Consider the following 22,286-nt stretch of genomic DNA (forward strand, 5'->3'; position numbering starts at 1 on the left):
TGACAGAATGATCTCAATTCGAGTGCAAGGAAAGCCTTTCAACATTACAGTGATCCAAATATATGCCCCAACCACAGCTGCTGAAGAAGCAGAAGTAGATCAGTTCTATGAGGATCTGCAGGACCTACTGGATAATACACCAAAAAGAGACATTATTTTCATTACAGGAGACTGGAATGCCAAGGTGGGAAGTCAAATGACAACAGGGATCACAGGCAAGCATGGTCTGGGAGAACAAAATGAAGCGGGACGCAGGCTGATAGAATTTTGCCAGGAAAACTCGCTGTGTATAACGAATACTCTCTTCCAACAACCTAAAAGGCGGCTTTACACATGGACTTCACCAGACGGTCAACACCGAAATCAGATTGACTACATCCTTTGCAGCCAAAGGTGGCGGACATCCATCCAGTCGGTGAAAACAAGACCTGGGGCTGACTGTAGCTCAGATCACGAACTTCTTATTGCCCAATTTAGAATAAAACTAAAGAGATCAGGGAAAATACACAGACCAGTTAGATATGATCTCACTAACATTCCTAGTGAATATACAGTGGAAGTGAAGAACAGATTTGAAGGACTAGATTTAGTAAACAGAGTCCCAGAAGAACTATGGACAGAAGTCCGAGACATTGTTCAGGAGGCGGCAACAAAGTACGTCCCAAAGAAAAAGAAAACCAAGAAGGCAAAATGGTTGTCTGCTGAGACACTGGAAGTAGCCCAAGAAAGGAGGAAAGCAAAAGGAAACAGGGATAAGGGGAGATATGCTCAGTTAAATGCGCAATTCCAGAGGTTAGCCAGAAGAGATAAGGAACTATTTTTAAATAAGCAATGCATGGAAGTGGAAGAAGACAACAGAATAGGAAGGACAAGAGACCTCTTCCAGAAAATTAGAAACATTGGAGGTAAATTTCAGGCAAAAATTGGTATGATAAGAAACAAAGATGGCAGGGACCTAACAGAAGCTGAAGAGATCAAGAGAAGGTGGCGAGACTATACAGAAGATCTGTATAGGAAGGATAATAATATCGAGGATAGTTTTGACGGTGTGGTGAATGAATTAGAACCAGACATCCTGAGGAGTGAGGTTGAATGGGCCTTAAGAAGCATTGCTAACAACAAGGCAGCAGGAGACGACGGGATCCCAGCTGAACTGTTTAAAATCTTAAAAGATGATGCTGTCAAGGTGATGCATGCCATTTGCCAGCAAATATGGAAAACACAAGAATGGCCATCAGACTGGAAAAAATCAACTTATATCCCCATACCAAAAAAGGGAAATGCGAAAGACTGCTCCAACTTCCGTACAGTGGCCCTTATTTCTCATGCCAGTAAGGTAATGCTCAAGATCCTGCAAGGAAGACTCCAGCAATACATGGAGCGAGAGTTGCCAGATGTTCAAGCTGGGTTTAGAAAAGGTAGAGGAACGAGAGACCAAATTGCCAATATCCGCTGGATAATGGAGAAAGGCAGGGAGTTTCAGAAAAACATCTACTTCTGCTTCATTGACTATTCTAAAGCCTTTGACTGTGTAGATCATAATAAATTGTGGCAAGTTCTTAGTGGGATGGGCATCCCAAGCCACCTTGTCTCTCTCTTGAGGAATCTGTACAAGGACCAAGTAGCAACAGTCAGAACTGACCACGGAACAACAGACTGGTTCAAGATTGGGAAAGGCGTACGGCAAGGCTGCATCCTCTCCCCCAACCTTTTTAACTTGTATGCAGAACACATCATGCGATGTGCGGGGCTGGATGAATGCAAAGCTGGGGTGAAAATTGCTGGAAGAAACATTAACAACCTCAGATATGCAGATGACACCACTCTGATGGCCGAAAGCGAGGAGGAGCTGAGGAGCCTTCTAATCAAGGTGAAAGAAGAAAGCGCAAAAGCCGGGTTGCAGCTAAACGTCAAAAAAACCAAGATTATGGCAACAAGAATGATTGACAACTGGAAAATAGAGGGAGAAACCGTGGAGGCCATGACAGACTTTGTATTTCTAGGTGCAAAGATTACTGCAGATGCAGACTGTGGCCAGGAAATCAGAAGACGCTTACTTCTTGGGAGGAGAGCAATGTCCAATCTCGATAAAATAGTAAAGAGTAGAGACATCAGACTGGCAACAAAGATCCGCCTAGTCAAAGCCATGGTATTCCCTGTAGTCACCTACGGATGTGAGAGCTGGACCTTAGGGAAGGCTGAGCGAAGGAAGATCGATGCTTTTGAGCTGTGGTGTTGGAGGAAAGTTCTGAGAGTGCCTTGGACTGCGAGAAGATCCAACCAGTCCATCCTCCAGGAAATAAAGCCTGACTGCTCACTGGAGGGAAAGATACTAGAGACAAAGTTGAAGTACTTTGGCCACATCATGAGGAGACAGGAAAGCCTAGAGAAGACAATTATGCTGGGGAAAGTGGAAGGCAAAAGGAAGAGGGGCCGACCAAGGGCAAGATGGATGGATGGCATCCTTGAAGTGACTGGACTGACCTTGAGGGAGCTGGGGGTGGTAACGGCCGACAGGGAGCTCTGGCGTGGGCTGGTCCATGAGGTCACGAAGAGTCGGAGACGACTGAACGAATGAACAACAACAACAACAAACCTATTTTAAAATCAACTAAAAGAGAAGACCTTGAGGAACAAGATGGACAAAGTATTGTCGAAGGCTTTCGTGGCTGGAATCACTAGGTTCTTGTGGGTTTTTTCGGGCTATAGAGCCATGTTCTAGAGGCATTTCTCCTGACGTTTCGCCTGCATCTATGGCAAGCATCCTCAGAGGTTGTGAGGATGTCACAACCTCTGAGGATGCTTGCCATAGATGCAGGCGAAACGTCAGGAGAAATGCCTCTAGAACATGGCTCTATAGCCCGAAAAAAACCCACAAGAACCAAGATGGGCAAACTTTGGCCCTTTAGGTGTTTTGGACTCCAACTCCTACAATTTTCAGACCCTGGTCCATGAGACAGATAGATTGAACAGATCTTCCTAACAGCCTACCAACTATGTTCACTGGGTTGCTGTGAGTTTTCCAGGCTGTATGGCCTTGTCCAAGGTGGGAGAAAGAACTCTGGGCCCTGCCCAGTGTGATCATTGTGTTTTAATGTTTGATTTTATGCTGCTATGTCGCTGACTTATATTGGTTTTGCATCTTATGTAATTTATTTTCTGATTTTCTGTTGTGTTTTTGTGTTTATATTGTGTGTTCTGTCGCACACTGGGCTTGAAACGAATTGCTTTTCAAACAGGACGTGCAACTTTAGCCCAGCAGGAAGCCAGGGGGCCTGAAGAGAAGTTTTCAGGATTTTCACCATAAACAGTCTCTAGAGGGCTTGTTAAATAAAACAAAGTCTTTTATTGGTAAACAATCAACAGAAACTTCTTTTGTCTTCAAAAGGTTAAACAAATGCTTCCAGGCTTTGTGCAACTGGTGGCTTCTAACTGTTACTTTTACTCTAAAGGAAAATCCCTTTCCAAACTTCTCCCAGGCTAACTGTGAACCTAAACCTAACTGATGTGGGCGTCACTACTGGGCTGAACTGCGTCTCAAAGCACCGAGTGGACCTACCAGGTGGCCTGTAGTCATTTCAGCTGGAGTTCTTAGATATTCAAAGCTGTTATTCCCTCCGAAATTCCTCTGGGCTGTAAAGCTGTTTCCCTGGAACCTTTGGGAATCTTTAGATGCTCTTAAGACTCCCCCGGGAAGTCTTAAAGGTTGAAGCCTTTGTACAGGAGAAAGTCTGTACACCTCCTGTACATTGACTTCCTTTGCTGAGACTGACTGAAAATGGCTCCCTTCCCTTCTCAATTGTCCTGAACAAGGGGCAAAACAAAACTTAACGATGATGGACAGGGGGCCTGCCCTATAACTGCAAACTTTAACAGGAAGCCACCCTTCTGCTGAATCCCAAGCCTTGGGATGCAAGCAAACACTTAATACAAGGCAAATTAAGTGGGAGCTTCTGGTACAGCTGTACCAGCACATCGTGTTTACTGTATTGATGGGTGTGGCCTCATGGAAGCTGCCCCAGGTCCTCTTGGGAGAGATGGAGGCAGAGTATAACTAAATAATAATAATAATAATAATAATAATTATTATTATTATTATTGGAGGCAAGTGTGAATGTTGCCATTAATCATCTTGATTAGCATTGCAAAGCCTTGCAGCTTTAAGACCTGGCTGATTCCTGCTTAGGGGAATCCTTTGTTGGGGGGAGTTAGTTGGCCCTGATTGTTTCATGTCCGGAATTCTCCTGTTTTCAGATTTTTGCTCTTTATTTACTGTCCTGATTTTATAGCTTTTTAATACTGGTATCCAGGTTTTGTTTATTTTTTGTAGTTTCCTCCTTTCTGTTGAAATTGTTCACACATTTGTGGATTTCGATGGCTTCTGGAACATGGCCATACAGCCCGGAAAACTCACAGCAACCCAGCTGTTATGAATAGTGGAAGCTGAAGTCCGAAACACCTGGGGAGGCCAAAGTTTGCCCCTGCCTGCCTCACTGTTTGAAACTACAGCATTGCTTTAGATGCAAGAAGCTCCCTGCAGAGTCCATTGACCCACTTTCATTCACTTGCTAGTTCAGTCTTGCAAAGCAACCTGGAGCCAAATCCTCCCTCTGAGCAAAGAAAAGAGCTTAGTGATCATGTTGCAGGAGTAGTGTGCTTGGGCAACACTGCCACAATGTGGCCACTGATGTATTACAATTATAATATGGAATTATAGGAGTTACATATTATAATTGTGTCCCATCCAATCTCAGGGGAGCAAAGAGCCTGCAGCTATTTCAGTAGCCGCTGATCTAGATTTTGCAAGGATCAGGGATAGTAAAGGTAAAAGTTTTCCCCTGACATTAAGTCAAGTCGTGTCCGACTCTGGGAGTTGGTGCTCATCTCCATTTTTATGCCAAAGAACCAGCGTTGTCCGTAGACACCTCCAAGGTCATGTGGCCTGCATGTCTGCATGGAGCGCTGTTACCTTCCCGCCAGAGCAGTACCTATTGATCTACTCACATTTGCATGTTTTCGAACTGCTAGATTGGCAGAAGCTGGGGCTAACATCAGGAGCTCACTCCACTCCCCGGATTCGAACCTGCGACCTTTCGGTCAGCAAGTTCAGCAGCTCAGCGCTTTAACCCACTGCACCACCAAGATAGGGAAGGGATAAGACAAAAATCCCATGCTAAGCCAAACACAAGTTTTCAGACCCTGAACCACAAGACAGACAGATTGTACAGACCTTCCAGGAGAAGCAGCGGATGGGAAGGAAGTCGCTGCCGAGTCCACAAGGGTGTGCCCCATCATAGACACCTTCTTCCTAGGAAAGAGAAAAACTTCCTCAATATATTTTTACAGTATCCTGTGTGTATAACCCACATTTCCTGCACTTTTGGTGTGAGCTGCCACTTATTTGAAGAAGTTGGAAATCTCTTTGCACAGTAGCCTCTAGCATCCCCCTTCTTGGTCTTTCCATACTGAGTGGGGATTCTGGGAACTGTAGTTCTCACAGACCAAACAGACTAAAGGTGCATCTACAGCAGGCATGGGCCAACTTTGGTCCTCTCTCCAGGTGTTTTGGACTTCAACTCCCACAATTCCTAACAGCCGACCGGCTGTTAGGAATTGTGGGAGTTGAAGTCCAAAACACCTGGAGAGAGGGCCAAAGTTTTCCCATGCATGGTCTATAGAGTAGAACCAATCCATCCACCTGATAGGAAGGAAACAATATTTTGGAAGGTTTTCTTTTCCTTACCCTGCAGAACCATTCCTTTCAGCGAAGCCATCCTTCTTGGATGCTGAAATGCAATCCCCTTCTTCTAAAGATTCTGCAGACATTTCTGAATCAGGACTGGTATTTTCATCTGTATGATGAACATGATGCTGGCATAAAAATATAAACCAAATCCGATATTATACAATTTTTTTTCTGTCTCAACCGAGCTCAATGTGATTGTATTTCTGCACTGTTTTATTGTATTCTTATGTGTTATTTAGTTCATTGCGATGTTTGTTCTGTTTTCTTGGCTTTATTTTGTTGTAAGGCACTACTGGGCTTGGCCTCAGGTAAGATGCCCTGAGTCCTATTTGGGGAAATGGTGGCAGGGTTTATTATTATTATTATTATTATTATTATTATTATTATTGACACAAAAGAACAGTATGTCACAGCAAACGAGATCTATATGCTGGATTTTGTATTACAGGGTTAGTCAAAATGAATAGGCCAATTCGGGTACAATTAATATTCTTATTGGCCTATTCATTTTGACTAACCCTGTATTATTATTATTATTATTATTATTAACACAACAAGATGAGTCCACAGTAGGCACTCTACTGGCTGTTGAATTGGATCACACATCCCAAGTGTCTAGGACTATGTGATGGCAGATGGTAATTTTGTCAGCGCCGATTGTGCTTAAGTGCAGGCCAAGGTCTTTAGGCACTGCACCCATTCTGCACTGGGACCACCTTTACTGGGTTGTGCCAGAGTCTTTGCAGTTTGATCTTTAATCCTATTATTATTATTATTATTATTATTATTGACACAAAAGAACAGTATGGGAGGAGAGAGCAAGCTTGTTTTCTGCTTCCCTGGAGACTAGGACGCGGAACAATGGCTTCAAACTACAAGAGAGGAGATTCCATCTGAACACGAGGAAGAACTTCCTGACTGTGAGAGCCGTTCAGCAGTGGAACTCTCTGCCCCGGAGTGTGGTGGAGGCTCCTTCTTTGGAAGCTTTTAAACAGAGGCTGGATGGCCATCTGTCGGGGGTGATTTGAATGCAATATTCCTGCTTCTTGGCAGAATGGGGTTGGACTGGATGGCCCATGAGGTCTCTTCCAACTCTTTGATTCTATGATTCTTCACTATTTTATTGAGATTGGTCATTGCTCTCCTCCAGAGAAGTAAACGTCTTCTGATTTCCTGGCAGCACAAAATGGTATTTGACTCATACGTCACGTTCTTGCAATCCCTGGAGATCATATCTGCTTAAAGGATGCCTCTGAAAATACTGATTCCTGTCCCAGATTCCACGAAGCAAATGTTTTGTCTGACTAACCTCCAAGTGATGTCCAGAGACAGACTCTAAACACGTAATGTCTAATTTTTCATGTTGGAATGTTCTTCTAAGGGCCTATGTATTTAATTCTAGGGTAGGAATTAAAATGTACCAACGGGAGGAGGGGCTGGTCCTGTCAGTCTTGACGAGCAATTTACACACGAGTGACTTTCCCAGGCCAGTTTGCCTGATCTGGTTTTACCTGCATACTTAGCAGCTGCCTGACTTCCTCTTCCAGTTCTTTGACTCTGGCTTCTCGCTCGGCGACTATCTGCTTGAGCTGATCGATGAGGCAGTTTTGCTTCTGAAGCTCCACATTAACCTGCATCCCCAGGCTTTGGCGGCAGTCTTTGTTCCACTCGTCCTGCTGACTCAAGTTCTTCAAGATGATTTGCATTTCCTTCTGCTGGTTCTGGCAAAGCAATGAAAAACAGGCATGTGGGACACTTGATTTTATATACACATGATTCATTCAAAGGGAATGAAGACAGTCGATTCAGCCTAAAGCAAGGGACATGCACAGTTTTGGAAGAATTGATAAATACATCACCGGCTTCAATGCTGCAAAGGAAATGCATCAATGAGAATGCATATCTGGGACAAGCTCTTACATGTTAAGTAACTCAGCAATAAATCAAGCATTAATTGGAGGTACCTAGCCTGCAATACAGGATCTTCAGCATTTATCCATCACAACATTTTAAACTGGTTACAAATAATAGTATAATATAATATTACATATAATAAGTTAATAATATCATAATATGCAAATATAAGTAATTATTTATTTGCATATTTATCAAAAAGTGCAATAATAGACATCTATATGCATGTATATAGACATAAACAAACGCAATACTTCCTAACTATTTATTTATTTGCATATTTATCAAAAAGTACAATAACAGACATCTATATGCATGTATATAGACATAAACAAATGCAATACTTCCTAACTATTTATTTATTTGCATATTTATCAAAATTGCAATAATAGACATCTATATGCATGTTTATATACACAAACAAATACAATATTTCCTAAATTTTATTTATTTGCATATTTATCAAAAGTACAATAATAGGCATCTATATGCGTGTGTATATATACATAAACAAATGCAATATTTCCTAAATTTTATTTATTTTCATATTTATAAAAAAGTACAATAATAGACATCTATATGCATGTTTATATACATAAACAAATGCAAAATTTCCTAACTATTCATTTATTTATTTATTTGCATATTTATTTATTTGCATATTTATTAAAAAGTACAATAATAGGCATCTATATGCATGTATATAAACTTAAACAAATGCAATACTTCTTAACCTTTTATTTATTTGCATATTTATCAAAAAGTGCAATGACAACTATATGCATGTATATATACATAAAAAAATGCAATACTGCCTAACTTTTTATTTATTTGCGTATTTATCAAAAAGTGCAATAACAGACATCTATATGCATGTATCTATATACACATAAACAAATGCAATATTTCTTAACTTCTATATCTTTAATGATAATTAGGGTTGTGCACAGATCTATTTTTCAAAATTGGCTTCGGCTCTTTCGGCTCCTTTGGACAGCCATAACAGCATGGGCTCCACCGCCATTTTTCCCCCAGCCACAACAGACCACGTGGCTGCTTTTTATAGAAGGCTTTGTAATTTAATCTGCCAGCGTTTTTGTACAAAATTATTATATCATAACTATCATGTACTGGTTACATTTTTCTATGGCAAATAAAATTTCCCTTTATTTCGCTTAGTAAATAAAGAACCCAAGGCTATGTGTATGAAACAAATACATTTTGTTTTTAGACTTGGGTCCCATCTCAAAAATATCTCATTATGTACATGTAAGAATTCCAAAATTCAGAAAGAAATCAGGAAAACAAAACACTTCTGGTATCAAACATTTTGGTTATTGGATATTTAACCTATCTATATAAATAAAAATGTAATGTTCGTTTGTGGGATTAACAGAACTCAAAAACCACTGGGGGAATTGACACCAAATTTGGACATAAGACACCTAACTACCCAATGTATGTCCTTCACTCATAAAAACACTGAAAAGCACAGCAGAAGGGGCTTAAAAAGCCCCAAAAAGCTAAATGACGAAAAGCTAAATGACAATACAGAAAAAAGGGAAGAAAGAGGGAGGGAAGGGGAGGGAAAAAAGAAAGAAGGAAAGAAAGAAAAGAAAGAGGGAGGGAGGGAGGGAGGGAAAGAAAGAAGGAAAGGGAGAAGGAAGCATGGAAGCAAAGAGAGAAGGAAGGAAAAAGGTAGAGAAGGTAGAAAGGAGAGAAAGAGGGAGGGGAAAGGGTTAGCGAAGGAAGGAGAGAAGGAAAGAAAAAAGGGAAAGAAGGAAGGAAAGAGGGAACGAAGGAAGGGGGAAGATGTAGAGAAAGAGGGAGGGAAGGAAAGAAGGAAAGAGAGAAGGAAGAAAAGAGAGACAGCAGAAGAGAAAGAAAAATGGGGAAGGAAGGAAAGAAAGAGATAGAGATATACATTTTGGAACATTCTGGGAGTTTAGACCATCCAGAAACAACCAACACTGAATCTCTTTAGAGTGAAGCACCAGTCTGGGCATACCAGTAAAGCATCGATGAGTTCGTCGTCATGCTTCCCTTTGTCTAACAGGGTTGCGTTTTGCTCCTTCAGGGTTTTTACTTCATTGGCCAGGACTTTGTTCCTAGATTTGATCCCCTCCAACTTCTTTTTCACCTCTTCATGGTCCTTCTGGAGGGCATTGTGTTCAGTGGTCAGTTTCTGCAATTCAGTGAAGACAGAAAATGAAAAACAACATTTCTAATTAAGTCTACAAAAATACCGTTTTCCAGCCATGTGTTCTTAGAGCAGTGGTTCCCAAGCTTTTTTTTTGATCTGGAACCACTTAACCAGGGACCACTTTGACCAGGGACCACTTGACCAGGAAATACTTGGCCAGGGACCACTTGACCAGGAAATACTTGACCAGGGACCACTTGACCAAGAAATACTTGACCAGGGACCACTTGACCATGAAATACTTGGCCAGGGACCACTTGACCAGGAAATACTTGACCAGGGACCACTTGACCAGGAAATACTTGACCAGGGACCACTTGACCAGGAAATACTTGGCCAGGGACCACTTGACCAAGAAATACTTGACCAGGGACCACTTGACCAGGAAATACTTGACCAGGGACCACTTGACCTGGAAATACTTGGCCAGGGACCACTTGACCAAGAAATACTTGACCAGGGACCACTTGACCAGGGACCACTTTGACCAGGAGCCACTCTCCAACATTAGTACCAAAAGGGTTACGGATCTGTCAGGTCAACTTTAGATTTGGTTTGGGGTGCTGATTCAGAAAATTGCATTGGATAGACCACATCAGCTCTAGTTTCGGATACAGAACCTATTCCATGGTCAACAACAGGGAAAGAGTGGCAGGCAGTGCGAAAGGAGTGGAAACAAAACAAATAAGGAGGAAGGAGGGTCACAGACCAGATTTTCGTCCTTGCAGCCCACTGGTGGTCCGCAGCTCACAGGTTAAGGACCACTGCTTTAGAGATTGCCTTCTTGGTCGAGAGGCCAAGCTCCTTGATCCAAAGAGGACTCCTCATTCCCTTGCCTCACTTCCTTACCTCCAGAGCTTCTTTTTTCTCTCGTTCCAAGCTCCGGATCCGCTGCAGATTCTTCTCTTGGGCAGATTCCTTCCTTGAGTCTGTAAGGTTTAATGCTTCGTCCCCGCAGCCATTTTCAGACAGCCTGCTTTTGCTGAGGCCCAACTGGCTCTCTAGCTCCCGGACCTGGAAGAGAAGGAGAAGGATATTCCGAAGGCTTGGCTGAGTATTGACTGTTCCTCTTGAATGGGAAGGCAGTGTCTGATCCTGGAAAAAGGGTCACCTTGAGTGAGCATGTGAGGTCCCAAGAGACCCAAAGGGCGACCCTTCTGCAGAAGTATAGTGATTTGACACCACTTTAACTGCCATGACAATATTCTATGGAATCCTACAATTGAGGATTGTTGTGACATCAAAGCTCTTTCATGAGGAGAGGCAAAGATCTCACAAAAATTCAAATCTCATAATCCTATAGCATTGTGCCATGGCAGTCAATGTAGTGTCGAACTGCTCTCAGTGTGCATACAGGCTTATTTTCAACTACCTTATATACTCGAGTATAAGCCGACCCAAATATAAGGCGAGGCATCTAATTTTACTACAAAAAACTGGGAAAACGGATTGACTCGAGTATTATTATTATTGTTATTATTAAACTTTATTTGTACCCCGCTAGCATCTCCCGCAGGACTCGATGCGGCTTACAAAGGCCAAGGCCTCAACAACAATACAACAATACAAACCTAAGCAAATTAAAATAACTAAAGCAATCTAAAACAACAAGCAATAAACAATCCATTAAGACACAATAAAACTGGGCCAGGCCAGAGTAAGGGTACAAGGGTTAAAAGTGCTGATGTGACAGGTGGAAATGGGGCTTATGGACAAGTGCAGTGTGCGGTGTGTGGCGATCTTGGCTTTAATAAAGTGCTTGTGGGACTTGGTAATTGAGGTTTCCTATTCGGGAAAGGCACATCGGAACAGCTAGGTCTTCAAGTTCTTTCTGAAGACTGCCAATGTAGGGGCCTGTCTAAGATCTTTGGGGAGGGTGTTCCAGAGTCGGGGGGCCACCACGGAAAAGGCCCTGTCTCGTGTCCCCACCAAGTGCGCCTGCGACGCAGGCGGAATCACGAGCAGGGCCTCTCCAGATGACCGAAGAGAGCATGTGGGTTCGTAGACGGAGATGCGATCACGCAGGTAGGCTGGTCCCAAACCGTTCAGGGCTTTGTAGGTAAGCACCTGCACCTTAAATTGGGCCCGGTAGATAAACGGCAGCCAGTGGAGCTCCCTGAACAGGAGGGTTGACCTCTCTCTGTAGGGAGCACCAGTCAACATCCTGGCTGCTGCTTGTTGAACCAGTTGGAATTTCCGAGCCATTTTCAAGGGCAGCCCCACGTAGAGCGCATTACAGTAATCCATCCTAGAGGTGACCAGGGCATGGACCACTCCGGCCAGATCAGCCTTTGCGAGGTACGGTCGCAGTTGGTGCACGAGTCTTAATGGTGCAAAAGCCCTCCTGGACACCACCGACGCCTGAGCCTCAAGCATAAGCGATGAGTCCAGGAGGACTCCCAGACTGCGGACCTGTGGTTTCAGGGGGAGTGTAACCCCGTCCAACACAGTTTGCCACCCTATACCCCGGTCAGGTTTGCGATCGACCAGAAGGACTTCTGTCTTGTCAAGTATAAGCTGAAGGTGGGAAATGCAGCAGCTACTAGTAAATTCCAAAATAAAAATAGAAACCAATAAAATTGCATTAATTGAAGCATCGGTAGGTTAAATGTTTTTGAATAAAACTGTAAGTTAAGATAAGACTGTCCTCTGATCAAAGCATTATTCTAATCTTCAGTCTAAATGTGTTCACATATCAATGTATTGTCGAAGGCTTTCATGGCTGGAATCACTAACAGAAGGGATAAATCACCAATCTTCCAAATGGACATGGAAGAACAGAACTAACTTTGTACAGATAACGAACTCATGGTTTGATGACAAAGACAAATTATTAGCTAAACATTTGATTTAGAAAATATAGATGACATATCCTTTCAATAATAATAGAGTAAAATAATAAATATAATAATAATAATAATAATAATAATAATAAGAGTAAAATAATGGAAATGTAATAATAACAGTAATAATAGAGTAAAATAATAAATGTAATAATAACAATAATAAAGAATAAAATAATAAATGTAATAATAATAATAATAGAGTAAAATGATTAATGTAATAATAATAATAATAATAATAATAATAGAGTAAAATAATAAAAAACCTTGACTCGAGTATAAGCCGAGGGAGACCTTTTCAGCTTAAAATAAGGACTGAAAAACTAGGCTTATACTAGAGTATATACAGTACTTTCCTACATGAGTTTAGTCTTAAAATAGAACTGTAAATAACCCAGTTCAGGGTTCAGGAGCATACTCACTACTTGTAGAAGAATCAAGTGGACAAGTAGCCTGAAAAAACCTACAACAACCAAGTGGACAGTACTTTATTTCCACACTGAAGTCATCTATATTTTCTAAATCAAATGTTTAGCTAATAATTTGTCTTTGTCATCAAACCGTGAGTTCGTTATCTGTACAAAGTTAGTTCTGTTCTTCCATGTGCATTTGGAAGATTGGTGATTTATCCCTTCTGTTTAAAGCAGCTACAACTATGTATTTCTTTAGGCCTGGATCTCACAATAAGTCTCCTTCCAGAGAGAAAAAACAGGGTATAAATAAACACAACAACAACAACACAGGGAAAATGTCTTTACTCTTCGAAAAACTGTCAGAACAAAGATGGGAACTCGCAAGACTGGAAGTCTGGCATAAACCATGGTGTAGGATGCTGAGAATTGTGGTTCAACAACCACAATGAGTTCTGAACATTTCCCATACTCAGAGTAACTCGTGCCTAATTAACTCAAATGAGCAAATTAAAGCTGCACATGGCAGGAAAAGAAAAACCTTATGGCTCTTTAGTCAATGGCTTGCTAATCTGATCTTGCTAAAATTTCCTCAGTCCATCAAGGAAGCGGATTCTTGGCACGAGTGAAATGAAACACACAGAAGAAGGAAGAAGGGCAACACACTCACTTTGCCTTGCAGGACCAGGATCCGCTGAGCCCGCCCGCGCCAGGTGCCCGGTGTGGTCAACAGGTTCTGAATGTCAACATCTTCTCCAACTTCATTTGCTAAAAGCTGTAGATGAAATGTAATGTAATTTGGCAATGCAATCTGGCAAGGGAGAGTTTGATGTTTTGACGTATTATCGAAGGCTTTCATGGCTGGTATCACTAGGTTCTTGTAGGTTTTTTTCGGGCTATAGGGCCATGTTCTAGAGGCATTTCTTCTGATGTTTCGCCTGCATCTATGGCAAGCATCCTCAGAGGTAGTGAGGTCTGTTGGAAATAGGAAAATGGGTTTATATATCTGTTGAATGACTGGGGTGGGGCAAAGAGCTCTTCTCTGCTGGAGCTAGGTGTGAATGTTTCAACTGACCACCTTGATTGGCATTTGAAGGCCTGCCTGAGCCTGGGAAACACCTCTCAACAGAACGAGGTGTTAAGATGTGCCTGGTTGTTTCCTCTCTGCTGTTTTGCTGTTGTAATTTTAGAGGTTTTTTAATACTGGTAGCCAGATTTTGTTCATTTTCATGGTTTCCTCCTTTCTGTTGAAATTGTCCACATGCTTGTGGATTTCAATGGCTTCTCTGTGTAGTCTGACATGGTGGTTGTTGGAGTGGTCCAGAGCACCCGATGAACCAGCCTGGACACAGCATATTATTTGAGAACACAGAAGTGCTGGACCATTCCAACAACCACCATGTCAGACTACACAGAGAAGCCATTGAAATCCACAAGCATGTGGACAATTTCAACAGAAAGGAGGAGACCATGAAAATGAACAAAATCTGGCTACCAGTATTAAAAAACCTCTAAAATTACAACAGCAAAACAGCAGAGAGGAAACAACCAGGCACATCTTAACACCTCTCAACAGAACATTTTCCCAGGCTCAGCCAGCCCTTCAAATGCTAATGAAGGTGATCAGCTGAAAGATTCACACCTAGCTGCAGCAGGGAAGAGCTCCTTGCCCCACCCCAGCCATTCCACAGATATATAAACCCATTGTCCTAATTCCAACAGACCTCACTACCTCTGAGGATGCTTGCCATAGATGCAGGCGAAACGTCAGGAGAAATGCCTCTAGAACATGGCCCTATAGCCCGAAAAAACCTACAAGAACCTTTGATGTTTTGATTTAGGTGTTGCAGCAATAAGCACCAACACGTTTCTTAACAAACTTTTTATAAGGCCATAAACAAGTCCAATTTAGCTTATTTTCCCATTTATAGCATTAATTTCTATTCTAGTCTTCCCTTAGGTTGAAAGTTTCTGAATGACTCTATAAGGCATATCAGTATTTCGGCCAAGGAACGGGCACCAGCTGCACCCGTTCCTTGGGAAGTCTGACTTGGATATGGTGGTCCACACTCTGGTTACATCCCGTATAGACTACTGCAACGCTCTCTACGTGGGGTTGCTTTTGAAGACTGTTCAGAAGCTCCAAATCATAGAATCAGAGTTGGAAGAGACCTCCTGGGCCATCCAGTCCAACCCCATTCTGCCAAGAAGCAGGAATATTGCATTCAAGTCACCCCTGACAGATGGCCATCCAGCCCCTGTTTAAAAGCTTCCAAAGAATGAGCCTCCACCACACTCCAGGGCAGAGAGTTCCACTGCTGAACCGCTCTCACAGTCAGGAAGTTCTAACTGTGGTCAGAATGGTGCCGCCAAACGGGCGGCAGCCAGGTTGATAACAGAAGTGGCGCCCAGGGAGCATACAACTCCTCTTTTGCACCAGCTCCACTGGCTGCCAATTTGCTACCGAACACAATTCAAAGTGCTGGCTTTAGCCTATAAAGCCCTAAACGGTTCTGGCCCTGCTTACCTGTCCGAACGTATCTCTCCTTACGAACCCTCTAGGAATTTAAGATCTTCTGGGGAAGCCCTGCTCTCGGCCTTGCCATCTTCACAGGCTCGATTGGCGGGGACGAGGGATAGGGCCTTCTCAGCAGTGGCCCCTTAGTTGTGGAATGCCCTCCCCAGGGACATTAGATCAGTCCCCACCCTCTTAACGTTTCACAAAAAAGTTAAAACCTGGCTATTAAACTCTGATCTTGGAACGGTTGGACAACGTGACTGGATAATGACTGGTAATGAAATGCGGAGAACTTATGGTTTTTTATTGTTACTGATGTTAATTGTAATGAATTTTTACCTGTGTTAAATGTTTTTAATGTTTAAATTATTTTTGTACTGTTGTGGGCATCAAATTGTGCTGTTTTGTAAACCGCCATGAGTCGCCCTCGGGCTGAGAATGGTGGTATAGAAGCATAGTAAATAAATAAAACCACAGCATTTGGGCCATATGTTCTGGAATACTGTATTTGTCCAAGGCTCTAGTCCTGAGGGTTCTGAATATCTTAGCGATACATTTTAGATTTTGGATTCCAAAAGTACCACTGCTAATGGCAGGCATGGGCAAACTTCAGCCCTCCAGTTGTTTTGGAGTTCAACTCCCACAACTCCGAATGGCCTACTGGCTGTTACGAACTGTGGGAGTTGAAATCCAAAACACCTGGAAGGCCGAAGTTTGCCCAAGCCTGACCAATGGTGTTTAAATTTTATTGTTCATTGCCTCGGTCCACACATGGTCAAGAAGGGCACTGATCTCTGTCTGCACTGAGGTCCTTCCAAACCAAATGAACAATGTCTGATACGAGGGTTGAATGAAAAGTAATGCCTCCACTTTTGTAATTCCTCAACAGATGGCAGAACTGGTATGCGGCAGGTACTGGCTTAATCAGTAGACTCTCCTTTACAGTTCAGTTTTGGAGGGAAGCCTTAGCATTGAACTGTTGTGTTGTTAAAGTGTGAAGCATGGAACCCTGTGCAGACGGTCGGTCAATGCGATTTAAGCAATGTGCAGTCACTGAATTCTTGACAGCAGAAGGTGTCACCCCAAAGGAGATCCATCAGAGAATGCAAGTTGTTTATGGTGATTCTGTTGATGTGAGTACTGTGCGTCATTGGGTGAGTAAGTTTAAAGATGTTGAGGTGGGAACATCTGACTTGTGTGACAAACAAAGAGTTGGACGTCCTGTGACAGCAACCACCGAGTTTCACAAGCAAGAGGTTGACAGATGGATTCAGGACAATCGTCGTATCACTCAGAGAGAAATTTCAAGCATAATCGGCATTTCACAAGAACGGGTGGGTCACATTATTGCTTTGCTTGGCTATCGGAAGATCGGTGCATGATGGGTACCCAGGATGCTGACGCCTGAAATGAAAGTGCACAGACTTGAAACTTCAGAGACTGGATCTCATGCCGTACAGCATCTTCCATACAGTCCAGATTTAGCACCCCCTGACTTCCAGCTGTTCCTGGTAATGAAAGAAGATTTGTGGGGACATCATTATGCTTCTGATTAAGATGTTGAGAGAACTATGAGACGCTGGTTGTGGAAACAGGGTGTCGACTGGGTTGTTGTAGTTTTTTTCAGGCTATATGGCCATGGTCTAGAGGCATTCTCTCCTGACGTTTCGCCTGCATCTATAGCAAGCATCCTCAGAGGTAGTGAGGTCTGTTGGAACTAGGAAAAAGGGTTTATATATCTGTGGAATGACCAGGGTGAGACAAAGGACTCTTGTCTGCTGGAGCTAGGTGTGAATGTTTCAACTGACCACCTTGATTAGGATATAATGGCCTGATAGTGCCTAGAGCAAACTTTTGTTGAGAGGTGATTAGATGTCCTTGTTTGTTTCCTCTCTGCTGTTTTGCTGTTGTAATTTTAGAGTTTTTTTAATACTGGTAGCCAGATTTTGTTCATTTTCATGGTTTCCTCCTTTTTGTTGAAATTGTCCACATGCTTGTATATTTCAGTGGCTTCTCTGTGTAGTCTGACATAGAATCAAAGAGTTGGAAGAGACCTCATGGGCCATCCAGTCCAATCCCCTGCCAAGAAGCAGGAATATTGCAGGACATAGTGGACGAGGTGGTTGTGGACATGGTGGACATGGTGGTTGTGAGAGTGATCCAGCATTTCTGTGTTCTCAAATAAAAGGGTTTCGACTTCTTCTGTGACGGCTTCAGAAAACTTGCTCATCGTTGGCAGAAATGTATCCAATTGTCTAGTGATTATGTGGAAAAGTGAATAGTGATAGTTAAAGAGCACATTCTAAGGATTATTTCTGCATTTGATTTATTAAAATATTCCCATCCAAACCCAAGTAATGAAGGTGGAGGCATTACTTTTCATTCAACCCTTGTATAACACATAGACCTCTGACTCCAACACATCACTTTTTCTTTCTTTCTTGTTTATGATTTTTTAAACACCTTGATCTTAGCTGACAGCAATTTATGGACACAACAACTACTATTGTCATGCCACAGATAATAGATTCCTACCTTCTGTGTCATCTTCAGCTCTTGCTTGGTGGTCTGGAGCTGGTTGCGGTATTCGGAAACTTTGAGGTTGGCTGCTGTCAACTTTTCTAGCAAGGCTTTTGCCTCTGGGCTCTTGGGGTTGAAGGGTATTAAGAAGAGTGCAGTTATTTGAGGAGTAACAGCACATGAAGACTTTTGATTTATTGATAGTGTTTATATATATCATCCACTAGGAGCAAACGAAGAATGGGCAACTTGGAAGTCCCTGAACAGACTCAGAAGCGGAGTGGGCAGATTAAAAGGCAACCTGGCAAAATGGCACAACCTCAACAATCCTTATGTGACTGTGAAGCAGAACAGACAACTCCGCATCTAGAATCATAGAATCATAGAATCAAAGAGTTGGAAGAGACCTCCTGGGCCATCCAGTCCACCCCCCTGCCAAGAAGCAGGAATATTGCATTCAAATCACCCCTGACAAATGGCCATCCAGCCTCTGCTTAAAAGCTTCCAAAGAAGGAGCCTCCACCACACTCCGGGGCAGAGAGTTCCACTGCTGAACGGCTCTCACAGTCAGGAAATTCTTCCTAATGTTCAGATGGAATCTCCTCTCTTGTAGTTTGAAGCCATTGTTCCATTGCGTCCTAGTCTCCAAGGAAGCAGAAAACAAGCTTGCTCCCTCCTCCCTGTGGCTTCCTCTCACATATTTATACATGGCTATCATATCTCCTCTCAGCCTTCTCTTCTTCAGGCTAAACATGCCCAGTTCCCTAAGCCGCTCCTCATAGGGCTTGTTCTCCAGACCCTTGATCATTTTAGTGGCCCTCCTCTGGACACATTCCAGCTTGTCAATATCTCTCTTCAATTGTGGTGCCCAGAATTGGACACAATATTCCAGGTGTGGTCTAACCAAAGCAGAATAGAGCATGGGGAGCATGACTTCCCTAGATCTAGACACTATGCTCCTATTGATGCAGGCCAAAATCCCATTGGCTTTTTTTGCTGCCACATCACATTGTTGGCTCATGTTTAACTTGTTGTCCACGAGGACTCCAAGATCTTTTTCACACGTACTGCTCTCGAGCCAGGCATCCCCCATTCTGTATCTTTGCATTTCATCTGTATGCTTGTCCACTATGCCCTGCCTCATGTACAGAGGAAAAACCATTGGAGGCTACAGACAATGCCGTTGCTGTTGCCTGTTTTTGGTCAAAAGATATTTAGCCACCTGCGCTCCTTCTATTTTTAGCAGTTTTATACTAATTTATGCAATGCTTTTGATACGAAATAAAAATAAATGTCTAGAAGTAGAATATTAAAAACATAAGTATATTTTTAAAAACAAACTAATAGCATTTGTAATATGAGAAGGCAATATCTGAAAGAGGAACTTTCAGCAACTTCATAAAGGGCCTATCTTTCTCTGATTGGCTGGTTTTCCTCCTCCATAACAGAACCTGGGAAAATTGTGAGGCCTTCTAGCAAAGAATATGGCACCCATTTTATCTGTGGTCCACAAAATGTTGCTCTTAATGAGTTCAGAGTCACGCTTACCATAGATGCATCTGCTGTTTTACGAGCTGGTTGACTGTCTTTGTCTCCATGTGGCTGCACCTTGACAAGTGTTGTTTGCAACTAGGAAAAAAAACCCACATTATTTATATGGATTACACTATGTAAAACAATTTTTGTATTGTCGAAGGCTTTCATGGCCGGAATCACTGGGTTGTTGTAGGTTTCTTCAGGCTATATGGCCATGTTTTAGAGGCATTCTCTCCTGACGTTTCGCCTGCATCTATGGCAAGCATCCTCAGAGGTAGTGAGGTCTGTTGGAACTAGGAAAAAGGGTTTATATATCTGTGGAATGACCAGGGTGGGACAAAGGACTCTTGTCTGCTGGAGCTAGGTGTGAATGTTTCAACTGACCACCTTGATTAGCATTTGATGGCCTGGCAGTGCCTGGGCAATCTTTTGTTGAGAGGTGATTAGATGTCCTTGATTGTTTCCCCTCTGTTGTTTTGCTGTTGTAATTTTAGAGTTTTTTAATACTGGTAGCCAGATTGTGTTCATGTTCATGGTTTCCTCCTTTCTGTTGAAATTGTCCACATGCTTGTGGATTTCCATGGCTTCTCTGTGTAGTCTGACATGGTGGTTGTTAGATTTTTGTTCCTAAGTTATAAATGTCATTTCCTAATACTTGTTGGGGTTCATCCTAGTTTGAACTTGAACCTGATTCTCTGTTTGTTCCTCCTGATGCTAATGAAAGTATATTTACTGATGCTAGTGGAAATGTACCTTTTGATGCCAATGCTCCTGAAATTAGTGAGGAAGAATCTGCTGTAGGTTTGGAAAATGCCAATGTTCCTGAAATTAGTGAGGAAGGAACTTCTGTAGATTTGGAAAATGAAAGTACCAGTGTTAATGAGAATGTTTCAGAGGGAGACCTTGAACTTTCCTTCCCTTCTGCACCTGTTAACTGTAATGACATCAGAAGGGGCCAAATTTGGGAAGACAGAAATAAAACACTCAGTTTGCGTCGATCCTCCCGAATTCAAGAATTAAAAACAATGGCTTCAAAACAGAAGGGCGGTTCACGGAACCGATTCTTGAGTTTTAATTGCAATACGCCAGGCTGATTCCCTCAGTTCAGGCATCGTTTCAGAATTGATGAAGACCTTGGCAGTTCTCCCGGTTCCCTGGCCATAGTATGGAAAGATTTCTAGGATATCAAGTACGGTTAGTGGATTGCTAACAGATTCAAGTATTTCTCAGAGAGGCTTTTGGTTTTGTTTTGTCCATTTAAATTCATGTTTGCTGATTTTGCTGTGGCTTTTGACTTGCATTTTTCCTTTATTTTGTAACCATTTTTCTTCAATAAAAAAGGATTGTTTTTCACAGCCAAGTGTGGTGGATAGTTATCTTAGGCCTCGTTCTCTGCTCTGGATTGCAACAATACTAGCACAGCGGGTTAAACCACCAGCTGAAGGAAATTTGTTGACCAGGCAGTTGGCAGTTTGAAGCAGTGAATCGAAGTGAGCTCTTGACTATCAGCCATACTTCCTGCCAACCTAGCTGTTTGAAAGCATGCAATGCAAGTAGATCAATAGGTACTGACTCAGAAGGAAGGTAAAAGGGTGCCCCATGCAGATATGCAGATATGCAGACATGCTAGCAACACAATCGGAGATGCTATGGACAACAGGATCCTCAGCTCGAAAAAATTGAACAAGAGCACCTCCCCATGGCTGGAACTGAGCATTGCCTCCAAACACCGGAGATGGAAGAAAGGGGAAGGCCTTTACCTTTGTCTGTGTTGTATGTGGTTGTTCACTGTGTGTAAGAGGCATTGAATGTTTGCCTCAAATGTATATTGTAATTGTCTCTGAGTCCCTCCAGGGAATAAAGTGGAATATAAATAAAGTGCATATTATTATTATTATTATTATTATTATTATTATTATTATTATTATTGACACAAAAGCACAGTATCTCACAGCAAACGAGATGTATATGCTGGATTTCATATCACAAAGTCACAAGTTGAACACTTCCCAAGCGTCTAGGACTGTGTGATGTATTTTCGAATGATGCACAAAATCACAAGTCGAACACTTCCCAAGCATTTAGGACTGTGTGATGTATTATTATTATTATTAATAATAATAATAATAAAACTCGCGTGCCAGCTGCGACCATACCTTGCAAAGCCTGACTTGACCAAAGTGGTCCATGCCTTAGTTACCTCTAGACTGGACTATTGCAATGCACTCTACATGGGGCTGCCCTTGAATATGGCCTGGAAACTTCAATTGGTCCAACGCTCGGCAGCCAGACCTCTAACCGGGACAAATTACAGGGAGCGGTCAACCCCCCTCCTGTTTAAGGAGCCCCATTGGCTGCTGTTCATCTGCCAGTCCCAATTCAAGGTGCAGGTTCTTACCTACAAAGCCCTGAACGGTTTGGGACCCACCTACCTTTGTGACTGCATCACCTGATCTCTTCGATCCGCTGAAGAGGCCCTTCTCTCGCCCCTTCCTCTATCACAGACTCGTCTTATGGGAACAAGGGAGAGGGCCTTTTCCGCTGTGGCCCCCCTACTTTTGGAATTCACTGCCTAAGGAGATCAGGCAAGCCCCCA

At 42.6% G+C, this 22,286-nt stretch overlaps 1 protein-coding gene across 1 annotated transcript in view; it reads right to left on the bottom strand.

Annotated features, from left to right (window-relative positions):
• CCDC13 (coiled-coil domain containing 13) overlaps positions 1 to 22,286 on the bottom strand; it is a 46,161-nt gene that overhangs the window by 9,124 nt on the left and 14,751 nt on the right. Inside the window, exons 5-12 of the mRNA XM_060782666.2 lie at positions 19,703 to 19,783; positions 18,170 to 18,280; positions 13,787 to 13,891; positions 10,713 to 10,877; positions 9,669 to 9,845; positions 7,258 to 7,467; positions 5,744 to 5,871; positions 5,231 to 5,308 (exon numbers count right to left, since the gene is read on the bottom strand). Of these exons, the coding sequence (XP_060638649.2) occupies positions 5,231 to 5,308; positions 5,744 to 5,871; positions 7,258 to 7,467; positions 9,669 to 9,845; positions 10,713 to 10,877; positions 13,787 to 13,891; positions 18,170 to 18,280; positions 19,703 to 19,783 (1,055 nt within the window). The remainder of the gene's footprint in view (positions 1 to 5,230; positions 5,309 to 5,743; positions 5,872 to 7,257; positions 7,468 to 9,668; positions 9,846 to 10,712; positions 10,878 to 13,786; positions 13,892 to 18,169; positions 18,281 to 19,702; positions 19,784 to 22,286) is intronic.

Source organism: Anolis sagrei, chromosome 6 (assembly GCF_037176765.1).
Source record: "Anolis sagrei isolate rAnoSag1 chromosome 6, rAnoSag1.mat, whole genome shotgun sequence".
NCBI classification, from domain to species: domain Eukaryota; kingdom Metazoa; phylum Chordata; class Lepidosauria; order Squamata; family Dactyloidae; genus Anolis; species Anolis sagrei.